At 36.3% G+C, this 17,578-nt stretch overlaps 1 protein-coding gene across 7 annotated transcripts in view; it reads right to left on the bottom strand.

Annotated features, from left to right (window-relative positions):
- YAP1 (Yes1 associated transcriptional regulator) overlaps positions 1-17,578 on the bottom strand; it is an 87,611-nt gene that overhangs the window by 5,239 nt on the left and 64,794 nt on the right. For 2 of the 7 annotated variants that reach the window (XM_085575704.1, XM_085575681.1), the window contains 4 exons: positions 13,011-13,204; positions 11,471-11,518; positions 4,310-4,440; positions 147-259 (listed from right to left, as the gene is read on the bottom strand). In XM_085575704.1, coding sequence (XP_085431830.1) covers positions 147-259; positions 4,310-4,440; positions 11,471-11,518; positions 13,011-13,204 — 486 coding nt within the window. The remainder of the gene's footprint in view (positions 1-146; positions 260-4,309; positions 4,441-11,470; positions 11,519-13,010; positions 13,205-17,578) is intronic. The other 5 variants (XM_031505012.3, XM_021529333.3, XM_031505014.3 and 2 more) reach the window with 3 other exon arrangements.

Below are 17,578 nucleotides of genomic sequence, written 5' to 3'. Positions count from 1 at the left end.
ATGTTTTTATCAGAAAAATAGGGTAAATAGGAAAAGGTAGAAAACAATGCAAAAAGCATCAGAGCTTTTCAGAATTGCTTGTTTTCTTTGCAAATGGATACAAGTGTATTTGGAAAGCATGCATCAAAAATGTACAAAAATCAGACCTGTATCCATCTCATCCACACTGTTCAGGAAGTCATCTGGGGTTCTGGGTACACTGTAACTGCTCATGCTAAGTCCACTATCTGTGCTTTCATCTCTGGAGTGATATGTTCCACTGTAACAGAAGATAAAGAGTTAAAAAAATGAGGGTAGAGCACTGAAAAATATAAAATAGATGCAGACCTTTTCCAATTAAAACCATATTATTTATATGGTACACCTTTTTTATTTTTATCCATAAGGATAAAAAAAAATAAGGCTCAAAAAATATACTTCTAGCTAATGTTCCCATGTTTAATCAACCACTGAAGTGTATTTTTAGGTCACTGCTGTTATAAATAGCTGGAACTCCTTTAACAATTCTTCAGTTGCTTCCCACTGCTGCATTACTACTTGTTCAGTCACACATGTCAAGGCAAGAGAGCACCCAAATATAAATCAAACACTGGTACAGGAGCCATCCTATAAACAAACCCTGCTCACAATGATCTTGCTGACAGAATAGTTAACCAAACTGATGGCATGGGGCCTTACATACCTTCACTTTCTGACTGCCATCTCCTGCCAGCGCAGCAAGCAAGACCAAGAGAGTCACAGTGGAAAATGTGGGAAGGGGAGGGCAAGTAGGCCACTGTGTTGAGATTATATAGCTTGGTTTTGGTAGCAGGGGTCTGCAGGGATCACTATGCTGTGTGACACAGCAGGAAGAGCTGATCCCATGTCAAACAGCTGCTTCCAGCTGTCTCCAAAGTGGTCCAGCTGCCCAAAGCTGAGCCCATCAGTGACAATGGTGGTACCTTTGTCATAACATATTTAAGAAGAGGGGAAAAATGCTGAACAGCAGGTGGAAGAGAGGAACAGCCTGCAGACCCCAAGGTCAGTGCAGAAGGAGGAGCAGGAGGTGGTCCAGGCACCAGAGCAGATATTCCCCTGCAGCCCATGGTGCACAGCCCATGGTGAGGCTGCTGTGTCCCTGCAGCCTGTGGAGATGCCAGGGGGAGCAGAGATCTGCCTGCAGCCCCTGGAGGATCCATGCCAGAGCAGGTGGATGCCTCATGGGGGCAGTGACCCCACGGCAAGCCTGTGATGGAGCCAGCTGACAGCACCTGTGGTCCCATGGAGAAAGAAGCCCATGCTGGAGCAGCTTTGCTGGCAGGAGCTGTGGCCTGCATAAACAGCTGTTGAAGGCCACCATTACTTCCCTCTCCTCTGTTATTCTGTCTAACAATCTCCTAATATTCAGTCTTTACAAAATATTTTCAAAATCTCTATTTCTTCAGGTTGTGTATTCTGAGATTCACTGAGAATCCATACTGATTTTCCATGTGGCATCTCCAATGAACATCAACTTGGTTTACTGTTCAAATTATCATTTGAAGATATACTAATCCTTCTCATGATGTACTTGTGAAGTATATAGTATATGCCTTTTTTGTCAAGTATGAAGAATAAAAAATTATAAACAGCTATTCAACATCGGATCTCAGTAGACTGCCTTCAGCCACGTATATAAATATATATATTTGATTCTGTGAAGACATCTTAGCCACGCAAGTAAGGAACCTAACATTTCTTTATAAATCATAAATATTTCTCTTTTTTTAGATTGATTTAAGAACAGAGTCACCACACATTCAATACAATCCTAGTAATTAAACAACTTAAAACTTCTGTGAACAAAAATCTGGTTTACTTTATGGGACAAAACACTAAAAACAGAACTGAGACTATGCTGAACTAAATCACTCCAGAGGAGAAAGGTTTTTGGCTGCTGCTCTCACACTTGGAATGTCCAGTACTTCTCTTCAAATCACTTCTTAATACATATTTCCTCTTTCTTCAACAAGGATTTGTTCATTTAGTAGTCATACCACCCAAAATTACCACATGCAACTAAACAGCATTACCCAAAATAGAGTGGATTCTCCTTCAAATAGTAATTGTTAAAATATGTGTATACAAAAGAAGAAATACCAATTTAGGAGTTGGACAGAACTACCATCACTATCACTATAAATCTAACCAACAGAAATATATAAACAAGTGTGGCAAATCAAAAGTCTGCACTAATGAAGTCTGCACTGATGAATATCCCATTCAAAAAAAGAGAAAAAAAATCAAATATACCATAATGATAGTAAGTACTGAAGACAGCAGGCAGATATGATTATGCATTTTAAACCACTACTGAGCGTTATCTCAAATTGCTCCAAAGTAGTGATTTTCTAAGAATTGTTAATGCTTCTATTATATAGGCAGCAGAAAACATTAAACAACCTAAACTCTGAATATATAACTCTGGGGCCTAAATTTAGTGCTGTCTCACCAAAAACTTCATATACACCCTATAAAGATAGAAACGAGCATTTCTCAAAGTCTGAACTTTAACATGAGGAGTATCAACAGTATCAACAAGATCTTTAGGTCAGAACTATTGGACTGCTTTCTGAGACAGCATTGCATATTCACAAATGTCCTTTCTTAAAAATCCCTTTCCCACATCCATATGACAAAATTAAGTGTGGTGCCACACATACACCAGCCTAGAAAGAGACAAATTTTCAGACCTATATGTAAATTAGGATAATCTGAACTCAACTCAAGCACAGATTTTCAGTATTTTGTATGGGGTAAGAGCTACATAAAAAAAACCCCAGTTAAACATATATGTAACTAGGCAAGCAGTATCTTTTTGCACTTTGCAATAAATACCAACCTGCCATAAAATTACAGAATGTAAATTTGCTCTTTCTAGCTTTTTACTCTGTTTCTAGTTAATGGTAAAGATACATCACTTTATATTTTGTGTAGACTCACAACGGATAAACTGTATCAGCCCACTGCCATGGCCCATTTGAGACCTAAAGATGCATTTCCTTCAGGTCAGAAGAAATGTTTTGAAGATGTGAGCACCTGTATGGTGTATGATGGCAACAGCCTTCCAGAAGTTCAAGCTAGAATGTTACTACTCCATATTGATACCATTACCTATCTAAGAAGGCTTCCCTTCCAGAAGTTCAAGCTAGAATGTTACTACTCCATATTGATACCATTACCTATCTAAGAAGGCTTCCCTTCCAGAAGTTCAAGCTAGAATGTTACTACTCCATATTGATACCATTACCTATCTAAGAAGGCTTCCCTTCCAGAAGTTCAAGCTAGAATGTTACTACTCCATATTGATACCATTACCTATCTAAGAAGGCTTCCCTTCCAGAAGTTCAAGCTAGAATGTTACTACTCCATATTGATACCATTACCTATCTAAGAAGGCTTCCCATAGGAGAGCAAGTCAGGTTTAAATTGTCTTGTCTCTTTTATTTCTTAGAACAAAGCCAGCACAGTTGAGGCTCATGCAAGAACACCCTACAGGATGGATTCCACATAGGATAATCCCTCAAAAAAAAAAAAAAAAAAAAAAAAAAAAAAAAAAAAAAAAAAGAAAATCAAGTTTTCTAATCAGAACTGTCTGTGCAGGAATAAATCTTCCCAAAGGGATTACCCAAAATACAGATATCATTTATCTCAAGCTGCAGCAGTGTCTCTAAAGTTGTAATGTTTGGTAGGAAGCATTTGCAAGCTGAAATTTGAACCGCATTTCCAACAAAATAAACACTTCAAGTCAGAGGGATGTAGGAAAACGTTTTATGAAAGATGAGTCTATACTGTAAGATTCTAAATCTTGAATGAAAATACCCACTTCAAAATAATACAGCACTTAAAATGAAACATACCACTATTTGTAGACCTAACATTAGCAGAGTAAAAATACTGCTAAATACCTGAAGTGGAGGGGAGGGGTGAATGGAGAAACCTTAAAATGAACCTCAAGCTGCAATGCTAAATGTACCTCACAGTTCATTTGATCTCACAGCAAGCTATTCACAAATTGAGCCAGTAATTTGAAATGACTGTTAGTCAACAGATTATGCAGAGGCAAACATGTTACGACTTTGAATAAAAACCTTCCTACAAGTCTGAACAGACTACTTCCTCCCACAGGAGACAGCTTTTAATCTTCAGCTTTTACTAGACTTGCCATTTAAGGAAAGATTCATTTACAGCTGTGGCTCTTGGCACAGACAGATGTTCAAAATAAACTATTACATGTACCAAACAGAATTTTAAATCAAATTTCTTTCCTCTAGTAGCTACTCCTACAAACCTGTTAAGAAAGGGATCAGAACTATTTGTAGTCATTGTTCTCAGTTCCTGAGACATTCCAGGAGATGACACGGGGTTTTGAGATCCACCATCTTGTTCCATTGTTGGAAGCTGGCTACGGAGAGCCAATTCCTAGAACAGCAGGAGAGGGAGAAAGAGAAATCATGTCAAGCATTTGAACGCACTTTTTGGATACATGAACACATGACATTATAGATAATTGATGCTTTTACTGCTTCCAGTTAGAAGAGTTAAGTGAAATTAAACTAGTTTCTGAGGACAAAACAAGAATATGTACTGGCTTCAATGAAAATGCAAGTTCCAGCAGCCATGACCACCATTACAGAGACTGCACTGTAAATGTATTTATGGATATAAATATCTGTATGCTTACACAAATATTTTCTAGTTCACTTCAGTATCTTTCCGCTAAGTCTATACTTAAACGAAAACCAGAACTGTTATTACTATCTGACTCCTAATACAACCTGTTTAGCTCTGCTAAATAGCATTTTATCCCCATTTCTTTTAAATCCTGATTTAGTTCCTGGCTTCCTTTGTACCTTTCTTGTTTCAGTCAGCAAACTTTCAAGTCTTTCCCTAAATGTATCCATTCATTATTCCTGTTTGAGCCATACATTTGAAATTTCTGACTGATCAAATCAGTGATTAATTCCCTAAGTAAATTTCAAAGCTCTTCAAATTCTGAGTAATTTCTTAATAAGGCCAAGACACTGCACTTCTGAAGTTACAAACCTAAATTGAATATAACTTCTTACACATCTGAATGTTCACCAGCTTGAATCAAACCATCCAGAAGGCTTGCAATTACTAATTACCGAAAGTAAGTGTTAACATAAAAATGCATTCTCTTAAGGGCAGATGGAAATAAGCAACATTTTATGTCATTTCCAGTGATTCTCTCCCCTTTTTAAACAAGTAATCCGTGAGTTACATATGTGAAGATACAGTAATTTTCTTCAAGCAACCATATTCAAACATCATCAATGTCCCACCAAGACTGAGCTTTGTTATTGCAGAGATTGATAAATCTATTGACTATCTTGTCACTATTACTGGTAGTGTGTGACTTCCAGGCTGTGCCTGGGAAGATAATCTCAGGCAAAACCAATCCTGTCAGTCTTGACAATAATCAATATTTCTCACTTGTAAAAGGAGAGGTCTTAATCCATTTTCTGTGCTAAGCTTAAGGACTACTGTACGGTAGTCTTTTAGTATATAAAACTAACTTTGCCCCAATTTTCTTTCCAAATGATTTCTTTTTATGAATTCTAAGGTTATTTTATTTGATTTCCAGCAGACTGTGTATTGAAGTTTTTCTACTGCCAGGTTTTGTTTTGTTTTCTTTTCTTTTTTCTTTCTGCATATGTTTCACTCCCATTCCTGTGGATTACAATTCTACATTCCTTTAAGTTTTATGTCTTGCACTAGAAAATTTTCTCACTACAGTTGATTAGATCTCTGCAGATAGCGTACAAGCATACCAATGTTTTTTGTGTTCATCACACCATTTACTACTTCAAGTAAACCCAGCCCTCTGCTCATCACCACTTATCTGGCCACTGTTCTAACAAACAGTAATAATACCCCATCCCCATTTTCAGATCACAGGACGTTAAGCATCTTTTAATAATTTCTAAAGGCTTATCCATATTATTTTCATTTGCTTATGTAATAAAACCAAATGTAAAGCCTATATAATGACATCTTATTCACAGCTAAGTTTGCAACCTTGTATCAGTCACAAGTTACCTGATATACAGGTAGACTCATCCATTTGTAAAGAAGAAAGAAGCGTTCCTTCCTGGAATTTCCCAAACAGTGATCTAAAGAAGTCAGAAGGTCTTAGACCAGCTATCCCAGAGATAACTCAAGAACTGCTCACCAAGTGCTTTGTCCTTTTCCCCTTCCCTCTTGGTTTGATCTGTACATTACATCTTTATTTCCTTGGGCTGCAGTCCCTGATTTGGACAAAGAGGAGGAGCCAAAAGTGCCAGCAGACTGCAGAAGCAGCTTAATCACATACCAGTGCCACAAAGAGTGGTAACAAAGCAAAATCTACATGAAGTCATTCTTGTACATGAACTAAAGTGACATTTTATTTCCTTTGTGTGGCCTTTCCAATTGGAACTGCCTCCTGATTCAACAGTTGTGAGGAAGATAAGAAATCCAGACACCCCCTTTTCAAGAGCTACTGACAATAGGAAAGGAAAAAAAACCGCACAATTTTTCTTCTGTTACTATAAGAAAAAAAGTCAGTACAAAGGAACAAGAAATTGGGAAAAACAGGGAGGTTACCTTTGTATTTTTTAAAATCCTCAGAGTGTAGGAGAGGTTGAAGTTGCATCAATACATGAACTTAAACAGTATGGTAAAAATAAATGTAGCTCAAGACACTAGCCAGCTAAAACCAAAAAAAAAAAAAAAAAAAATCTCATTTCTCTAAAGGCCCAGTAAAGAGATGTATTAAACCAGGAGAGAACTATATTTTGCCTATTTTTTGGCATGTACTATGTAGTGAAACTAGTATTTTTAAAATTAGCACTACTTTTATCTTTGTTTTAACAACATTGCTAAAAAATGGAAAACTGCAGCTATTTTTAACTATTTATAAGTAGTATTACTGCTACTTTTACAGGAGTCAGAAACACTTTCCCCTCAAAAGAATGTTATTACTCATCTAACTAATAAATTTATGTCATTCTGGGAGTCTGAAAGAGAAAGAATTACCAAAAAAGACAAACTATTGAGAAACAAATACAGGGCAATTTTTAATCATTCTCTAAGATAAGCAAAGTTTCCTAAAGGCCTAAAGAGTATGTAAAGACTATTTTTCCTAAAGGTATAAAAAAATGGAAGCTGAAGTTGTGTTGCTTGAAGAACAGTCTTTTAATTTCTCCTTCCTTATAAACCTGTTTTGCATTAAAAAGGTTGTAGATTTTCTATACTTAAAAAAATGTATGGGAGTGTTCAAGTCCCTCCCAGCTCCAAAACAGAGCAATGGGAACTCAAGGCTTTTAATTCATGCTTCAAAATATGTGCTTTATTAGAAGTATTTAAAGTATGGAGGCAAAAATAAAACTATTACAAAATCCTGCCTTAGATTTACATGAATTGAGCTCATCCTATTTTTTTAAGTATGTCAAACTTGTTTAAAGTACCTCGGAGAAAAGAAAAGCTTAGCATTCCTATTGTTAGCACAAAAACTGATTTTTAGTTATTCACAGAGACTAAAATGATCTGTCATCTCCTTAAATAATTTAAAAAATAAGGTCAGCACTGTGTAATTTATCTGGCCGACCTCATGCAGATTTTTTTTTATAATTCCAGACAGATTAAGTTTTACATTAAGTTACAGGTCATTCACACCATATTCAAATTAACTTTATCAAACTACCCTTTTAAGAGCATTTTTATCTTCATTGGCGTTTGAGGAAAGGCAGATGACTTGTGCAATTCACTTATTTTCTTACTGTATTAAACCTAGGATATGCTACTCAATTTGACTTGATATATCCTGATAATTGGTTTTGCAAATTTACTTTAAAAATGCCAATTTGTAACATTTCTGCCCCCAGTGATGACTCGACTTTCAAATGATTCACAGACCTTCCTGGGCGGGAAGAGAAGTTTTACGGGAAAGAGAAGACCACAGCAGACTTACAGCACCAGTTGCTTCTTCAGATTAAGTGCTTGCATTTTTGTGAGGGCCACAAAGTTACAGCATGTATACAAAAGAAACAGGGAAGACACAGGGACATGTGGAAGACGAATGAACTCCACAATGAGGTAACAAACCATTCACTGCTTCAGTCACAACCAGCACAGCCAGTGAATGCAGTTCTGATTTACTATACAGACATTTAAACAGGGTATTTATCCATAAAGATCTACACATATGAGCAAGCAATACAATTCTTTTGTTGATCTGTAAAGCTTAGAAACAAGCAGCAGATACAGAATGAGCAAGCATATACGGAGGAACTTGTCTCATAAATATGTAGTATGCTGATCTTACTAGCAAATACTCTAATATTAGCAGCAGATAAATAAGAAATCTTCCATTCTCAGCACAAGAAAATAGTCTGCACAACATCCAAGAATAATGCCATCAGTACCTCAACATTATTTGCCTCTATTTCTTTCCACAGCACACTGTAAGGGAAGAAATCTGTTACTTAACATCTGTTCAATTTTGTGACACATACAAAACTTGACTGACACCTGCTCTAAATTAGAAATTGTTGACAACCAGATTCTAACTGCAGAAAAATGAAAAGAGGGTGAGTGGGGATGGAGTGAAATTCAAGTCATGCAATCTCTTTACTAGGACAGTAATTTTAATGTTTCACAAATAACTGATGATGATAAGCACAAGTGACTGTTTTTAAATTTCTTGCTGATAACAGCATCACTTATAAAGTTGTAATTTTTGCTACAGGTACCTTTAAAATTTTTAGAATTTCAGTAAAATACATCCTCATTCAAACAAGAAGAGCCTCTTACAGTGCTTCCTATAAAAATGAAACTGAGGAATTATTTACTCATTCCAGAAGGTGCTAAGGTCTCCATACACAACACTTGGAATGTTAGTGTCACAACAGCATTCTGCAGTACCATGGCAGAGAGACCAAAACCTAGTAGGGACACTATGGTTACCCAGTACCAAAAAAACCTGACCATAGGTATCAATACAACCATGGTACTGGATCCAAGCTACATGGAAAAAATGTCAAGAGGGATGAGGATGTTGGACTAGATGACCTCCACCAGTCCCTTCTAACCTACTGAATGTGTGACACAAAAAGTTCAGAGATCCAGTTAAAAGTTAAGGAACATTTCTCAGATGTTTTTAATCCATCTATACAAAAGATTTCATTAGATGAAAGCTTCAAGAATGCCGATGTTACATAATTTCTTCACAAACAAAAGACCTTAGCAATCCCTCTCTAAAACAGACTTAGACTTCCCAGAATTAAGAGCACTGAACAGATGAAGATTTAATTTTTATTACTCCTTAAAAGAATATCTAAAATTTAGCAAGAGATGCAATTACTCTTCCACCAAGCACAGCTTTATCACCAGGGAATTAGGCAATTCCTCCAAACTTCATTAATTTTATTCAAAAAGAAAGAAAGACTTGTCTGAAGGAAAAAGTTGAACAAAGGAATTTGAATTATTTCTATACATTTTCTAGATTCCCTAGGTCAGCTGTACAGACTGGGTCTTCAATAGTAGCATCATCAGAGAAGACACAATATATTTGCCTCATTACTAGGCCTCAGGAAACATTTAGAGAACCAGAACCCAGAAGCAGTTTTCTAAGCACTTTCTTCCACCGGTGGCTATTCATTACATTACTGAGATGATATGGAAACACAAAAAGTACATTTAGATGGTTCATCACAAATAGTCTAGTATTATAAAACTTTAAAGGTGACATGATTGCCCATTCTTCTACCCAACAGATCACTCACACACACCTTGATTCATTAGTAAGTGCAGACTAATAAAACTGATCCCAGGCAGGAGGTATGGTAGGAAGCAAGGTTAAATATAAATGGAATCCTGATTTCTGTATGAATCCTTTCATCAGTTTCCACTCCAAACAGAGCAGAGTGACCACTACATATACAGTTGATGAACTATCAGTTTAGTCCCATTGAGTTTTTGCCGTTTTTTAGGATTTAAAGCCATAATTTCAAGGCATTCCAAAAACTTCATCTTACAGAGTTAAGTATGAAACTGATAACAAACGTCTTAATTTCCTGTATTTTTTTGAGTTGGCAACAAGAAGAAATTAGTGGAAGAGTGAACTATGACAGGGCTTTAGGCATAGAAGAAAATACAGAATATACTTTCAGCATGCCACAAGAAAAATATCCCCTGTGAATGACCTAATTATGTTAGAAGATAAGGTGTTTTCAACTGGTGTGGAGGAGTTCTCCTTGTTTATTTTCTTGTAAACCCATTATTCTTGAGGACATTTTTTTTCTCCTCCAGAATAGGACCTAATATTGATTGATAAGATTATTATGTGGCTAATGCTTTGCTAATGAATCAAATTAGTACATCTCAATTAAAATCCTTCTGTTCAAGAGCTACTCTGGTATTGTCAAACAAGAAAGTATTTTTCTAGGGTGTCAGCACTAAGATCTGAGGTTCCTGTATCTCAGAACTAGTAACATACAAGGTTTGTGGTACTCTTCAGAATGCAACAGCACATCAGTACTCACTGCTTCCAAACAGAGGATACTTTCTTTTATTCTGTTTTTCTTGCCTAGTGCATAAGAGATATTTCTTAAAAAACAAAGTACAGTACAAGCCAATATAAATACTGTGCTAAGAACCAGTAGATTAAAACAATGTTAACAATAGTAAGCATGAAGTTCTCTGAAAATATCCATAAATCCACCCTTCTGGAGATTCATTCTCTAACCAACTTCTTTAGCAACTGAAATAAGATCACATTAAGCTGTTTATTATGCTTCACATTTTGAACAATTTTATTTTGGTCTGAGCTTTTCATAACTATTGTTTCCTAAACAGAAAATGTATGTGTGCAAGAGCCAGTTAAATGTAAAAGTTGAAAAATTATTCTGCATAGCAATTATTTTGTTAGTCTAATCTATTAAGTAATTCTGTTATACTATGCATTCTTAAAAATCATAACCATTTCAAGTGACTTTTCATTAACTGATAACAGATATCCTTCTCTAAGATAATACCTGCTTCAACAAACTGATAAGAGCATTCATATGAACAGTACTTAAAAGTCACCAACTACTACCTGAGGTAGTTTGCTTCAAATAAACATCTTGATGACATCAGGACTGGAACAGCAGTATCCTCAAGAATGCTAAACAAGAAGGTTGTTTTCAATGTAAAAAAATGTGCAATGAATTCCTCGTTTGCTGTTAAATATTGATATGAAGTTGTGGCAATGCAGCACTCCTAAAAACAGTGTTAGAGCTGTGACCAGAAAAGTGAATCAAAAATGTGCATGGCAGAGGTTGGTTTTTTGGTCTTTTTTTTTTTTTTTTTTTTTTTAGGATGTTTTAATGTAGCAAAAAGTTTCCTGCTAGCCTAACTTAATGCTCTCATTTTTCTGATTATGCTGAAACATCAGTTAAGAGCCTACCTGATGTTTTGGAGAATTTGCTGTGCTGGGATTGATATTCCGCAATGCCTAAGAGTAAAAATAAGATGGATAAAAATTACTTTAGCTGCATGGTTTACCTATGCAGGCTGTCTTATAAATACCATCTTGTAGTATCAAGCCCCCGAGACAGGCCAGATGAGACAGGATAAGGGAGTTAAGAACTGTGAAAATCATGACACAGTGAAACAAAATTCACAGATTTACCCAGGATGCGTATTTGACAGATAAGCTTAACGACTAAGGAGAACAACATGAAGAGAACCAGTTGTCACCTGCTCCAAAGTTAGTCAGGTTCTCAATGACAACTGAGGCAAGAAGACAATTAGAAGGCCTACCTAGAAGCATGCTAGCACAGGGTAAAATGTCTGTTTGAGGATTAATTGCAAAGCAGGAATAGCAGAAGCCCAGGTGCTTAAGCGGAGAGAAAGTCCTGATGCCACCTTTGCAATGTATTCTTACCTAGAGTACTGTAAAAAGTAATGGCTGTAAAGATGACCCATCTTACACCAAGAGATGCTGAAGATTCCTACAAAACAGTCCTTGACTACAAAGGGGATAACTGAAGTCAGATTCCAGGACAGAATACTGCAGGTGATGAAGAAAGAGAAAAGCTGTCTTGAAGACATTAAGATGTTATCCTCTTCTGACACAAGGCCCATCACCCAAAGTGAAAAGGGAAAGATTTTAGAAGGTTTTCTTCAAAGAAAAGATTAGTGCTTTTTCTGCCAGTGTCAAAAACCCAAAGAAATATCTTAAGTATCTAGCACAGATAGTAGTAACTATTAAAACACTCAGATTGAACAATTGAAACAGAAGGCTTAGAATCAAAAGGAGATCAAGCCCGAATTCCAATCCAGAGATTGCAAAGTCCAGCCCTACACTCTAATATTTGCTACAGCCATATCCATATAGTGGAGAATACTGAAAGGCACAGTTTGCAGCCTTATTATGAAGTTTGAAATTCTTCAGCATAATAAAACCACAGGTTCAAAATGCAGCACGAGTTATTAGGTTGTTTCATACTCACTCCACTATCAATCGGGTAAGATTTTGGCAACAAGGCATCTCTTCAATGTATATTATATAAACTTTGTAAATACTTCAAAATCCTATAGACTGCAACAGGTTCTAAAACTGAAGACTTTCCTCCACTTAAAAGGGAGAACTAAACTGTGGGAAATAAGTTTTTGCACGACTTGTAACTCAACAAATATGAAATACATTATTAGGAGGAATATCCAATCACATCAACAGTACATACTGTCATCCTTATAGTTTGTGAAGCCTGCTCTTTAAGAGTTTTTGTTAGAGGGCGGAATGAGGGAGGAAAGCAAAATTCTTCAGTTTAAAAAATCAGATACTTTCACCACCAAGCTGATATCAGTAAGAGAATGAATTCCAACTTTTTTAGGCCTCAAAGCTTTTTGTATAGTCACTGGTCTCTAAGACTCACTGAAACAACAACTTAGAAAAAACAAAACGTAACATACAAAAGAAATAGTGGAAGTAGGTGTCTAACCTGTGGCCTCACCTGCCGAAGCAGTTCTTGATGCTTCAGTCTCAGCCTTTCTTTCTCCATCTGTAGCTGCTGAAGTCTCATCTGTTGTTGCTGATTGGAGCTACTCCCTCCCATCACACCACCCTGGGGACTCTGAGGAGCCAGAGGAGGTGGCTGTTTGACCGGAGCACTTTGGCTGATTCGCTGATTCATGGCTAAGGAACCAAAACAACAAGCATTTAAAACATAAATTCAAAGAAATACATGCAAGGAAAGCAGTATCCATGAAAGGTATACACTAAAAAAATCTACAAAATTACAAGGCATGACAGTACAAAACATGCAGCTACACTGATGTTCAGAGTGTGAAACGTATGTTCATGTGTGAGCAATTGATGTGTGGAAAATTAATGGAACAGTCTCACAGTTAAGACTACATACTTGTTCTAAAAGCTTCTGAAAACAGTTCAATGTGCTAACTGGTGAAAAACTCAAAAGTGGTAGTAAAATATTTCACATTGAATTAGAAAAATCTCTCTTCTTTCTAATAAACTATGCTCACCACAGACACAAATAGTAAATAATTTGTTTTATTCATGTGGAATCTTAGGTTCATTTAACTTGAGAACACACAGAACGACAAAATGGATCATTTCACCTTTACTGAAAACAATTAAAGGCTACTCATTGTGGTGCAAGGTCATGCAACCAGCATTCACATCCTTGTCACATCACTATTTTAGTGTTAGAGACTTCATTTAGAGCTTCTTGATAGGCAAAATTAGAGTTGGTACAGAAATGGCAGATAAATTATACAGCTTTAAATACTGGTATCAACCTAGAAAACACTTTGCTAGTCCTTAATTTTCTTTTACCCCTCAGAATTATACTTTGCATTTTGCCTCGGGAGCAGACACTAAAAATGTAACTTTGAAAGCATAATGCACAATGAGAACCCATCTTCCTTTCCCCTATAAAAGCAAGGCCTAAGACAATTTTATTTTATAAAATAATACATGACTGGAATGCATCTATTTAATGTATGAGGCCTGATTTCTCCCTCACATGACACCAATATGGTTAAAGTCAACAGAGGCAAGAGAGTTCCCAGAGTGAAAATAGGGTGGAAAAGGCTGACTGTATTGCAAAAGCACTATTTTCAGGAGCTTTCAGCTTGGAATTAGCTCTCCATCGTGTTCTCTGTAACAGACTGAATCTATTAAATGCATTCTGTGATGGAAGCCGTGATGGGAGAATGGCAGGGATTTTTTTTTTTCTGGGAATTAGGATTATGGTTTACAGACATTAAGAAAAAAAAAAAGAGAGCTGTTCTTCTAGGATGACAGGGTGAATTGTAAAAAAAAAAAAAAAAAAAAAAATCTGTAGAATTAGTTTGAATTAATGTTTTCATCATATAGACGACTCCTGGAATACTAACATTTCTAGCTACCATAAGAAAGAAGAATTCTCTCATAAAAAAATCTGCATCATCTTTTCACTGAAAAGCCCTTCAGTCTCCACAGTCTTTTGAGTGTTCAGTTTAAGGTACAGTAGTGTTGTTCTGTTCCAAGACAGCCAACATATATTTATCATATAATACAAAATCAATTAGAGACCCAACTCTGCAGTCTACCCTTTCAACTAATCCACTGGTCCAGTCCAGCACAGACTGCACAATCTAATGGGCAGAATGGTCATATTTTCATGAGTCCAGCTAACATAAAATGCTGTAAAATAGCTTACATTAATTTGAAACAGTATTTAATGTAGTTACTTGTTAAAAAGCTTCATACATATAACTACTAATATGATAAAACTTTCTGTAAGGTAAGTGCACCTGTGAAGTAGGAATAGAAACTGGATCCCAGTACCAAGTAGAAACAATTAGAGCAGCAGTTCAGTTCCAACCTCCAAGTCTTATCCTGACTCAGCATGAAAAAAAAAAAAAAAAAAAAAAAAAAAAAAAAAAAAAAAAGAGTGGGAAAATGACATTCCTGTGGATCAAAGCCTAAAATCAAGCAGTAAATGTTACGAGACATCCAGCACCAGTTCACCATCAGAACTGAACTTCAGGACAGAAGGTGACCAGAGTGAGCCAATTAACCAGCTTTGCCATGTGAGCTGTGGTGGTCTCTGGGCCAGTGACAGGAAGACTAGTCCCAAGACACCACCTAGAAACTGTTAAGCAAAAGTTCTAACAGCATCAACAACTGTCCTTTAAGGACGTGGGCAGTGAACATTTAACTACAAGCACCAGGAGCTCCACTGGGCAATATCTGCTGGAAGCCTGACAGCAATTACTCAACCTTCATTTATCAAAGCAGAAGCAAAGCTGAAGCTAAAAAAAACAATGCAAAAAGCAAGGCAGCCCATCTAGCAGTTTTAGACAAGACACTCCTAGAGTGGGGAATAAATCTCCTCCTTTCTCTTTTTTCAAATCTGGAACCAGGACCATGCTTTTTGCTCTATATATCTTACTCTCTTTCACCTTATAAGCAGAAATGACATTAGTAGGAGACAACAGAAATCAGCCTTCTCTTGCTGTTAGTTAATTCTGCAGCCCTATCCTCAGAAGTTCCAGGATTCAAACCCTACTATGAAACAAGGCTGAAGGTCAATTACAGTGTAAAGTCAAGAGGGAGAAAAGTTTGAAAATTACAATCAACTGAAATGAGCACAACTAAGTTAAAAGCAAAGCAGCTTATAGAATTTAAGTACCCAAAGCTGAAAAATGTCTATTTTCTTTTGGTTAAAAAGGCTCCCTTTATAGTCTAGTCTCCAATTATATAATCATGGTTTCAGAGTCCTACCTCAAGGCAGTTCACTGTCAAGTCATGTTGCAGATAACCTCATAAAAATTTAAGTGTCTAACCTTAGGTAAATAGTTCAGTACAATATCACTAACATTCCTTCAACATGTAATTAATTTGTTTTTCCTGCATGCACCATACAAATATCTCTTTTCCACAAATAGGCAGTTTTATATTTCCTGCTCATGCCACTTTCTGCTCTTTTTATTTCATATACGTGTGTCTTTGTGACAGCTGCTTGTATTATTCCTGTCCTCTCTGACCACTGTTTGCTCCATTCTTCTCACTACTGACTTTGCAATTTTAACTTTAAGAAATAAATTATGTTTCTCTGATGGTTGACATTTTATTCCCTCATCCTAGATCCCCAAAATGTCTTCTAATGTCCATTTTGAAAGTAATATAATTGAAAGGATATTTCTGAACATTTTATTATTTCAAGAATGAAAGTGCAAAATACTTCAAATTGATAAGACTTTAAAGTTTCTTCAGAACAGATTGTGGAGATGTTTTTATATAAGCAAACTCTTTTTAACTGTAAAATTAAACTAAAAGTTAGGGTATTAGAAGAAGATGATGCTAACTGAATTTTACTGACTTAACATATTCAAGTGAAGAACCAGTGAAAAAACCACAACACTAGTATAAATTATTTTCATACACCTTGGTGATTATACAAGTGTGCTATCTTTAAGGGAAATTCAAAGAAGAATGTAATTATCTATAATTTCCAACACAGTATTTAATGAAAAGGGGTGGGGAAAACACATCTTGTTTCAAATGACAGGAAAAACCAGAGGGTTTTAAAGCTTTTTATTGTTGATTTGGGGTTGAGATACTTTTGCTGGCTTGTCTTGTTGGTGAGCTTTTCTTTCTTTTTACATTCCAATTCCCCATTACCTACCAGGACACAACTGCAGAAATGAGCACTCTAAAGAATATTCTTATTAATGTGATCTCTGACAGCAGACTATTTTTTCTACACCTCATGTATTTGTAATCATCCTGACATGCACGGTTCTTTTTAAGTACTTTGAATTCAAAGGTGGAGCTTCATTTTATCTGTTAGCTAGGACTCACCAGTTTCTAATGCATCCTGTTCCTTACCTTCCATGGCTATGGAAAGCATTTAAATAAGGGGCTCTGCACCCACACAGCAGAGGCTGCAAAGACCTCACAGGCAGTGCAGGAACAAACAAGTCTTTGTTTCTAGAAGAGGGGGATTTGAGGGAGGAGGAGGGGCAGACAAGTTAAAAAACACGGGCAACTTAAGACAATAAAAAGATCTTGTCCTAAAATACTGCAGAATACAGTTCAATTGCAATTGCTGCAGTATGTTTTTGACAAAATTACTCATCTTTAAATGCTACACATTAAATGTTCTACTGTCAACAGCAGAAATGCCTCTTCTGTACTATTACCAGACAATACCTGACAATTCCTGAAAAAAGTTTATACTGCTGTCAGCATACATGAGAAAAAACCAAACAACCAAAACCAAAAAAAAAAAATTAAGAGAGAGAAACAATTACCAGGCATTGGTGCTAGAGAGAAAAGGCCAACAAATTTTTCACAACTCAAGCATAAAAGGCTAACTTCTCTCCCAAGAGTCTCTGTCAGTTGAAAATCCCAAGTCCCAGGGCAGTGACAGTTTGCAGTAACACAGCACATCTCCCCAGTGCAGTATTACATGCAGAGATTGCACCCTTAATGATTAGTACACACAGCTGAATGTTTGATGTTGCTTCTTTCCTACTTATAATTTTACCCTTCAAAGCT

Source organism: Lonchura striata, chromosome 1 (genome assembly GCF_050655825.1).
Source record: "Lonchura striata isolate lonStrDom1 chromosome 1, ASM5065582v1, whole genome shotgun sequence".
Lineage (NCBI taxonomy): Eukaryota > Metazoa > Chordata > Aves > Passeriformes > Estrildidae > Lonchura > Lonchura striata.
Note: the sequence above shows the minus strand (reverse complement) of the source record. Positions and strands in the feature narration are given on the sequence as shown.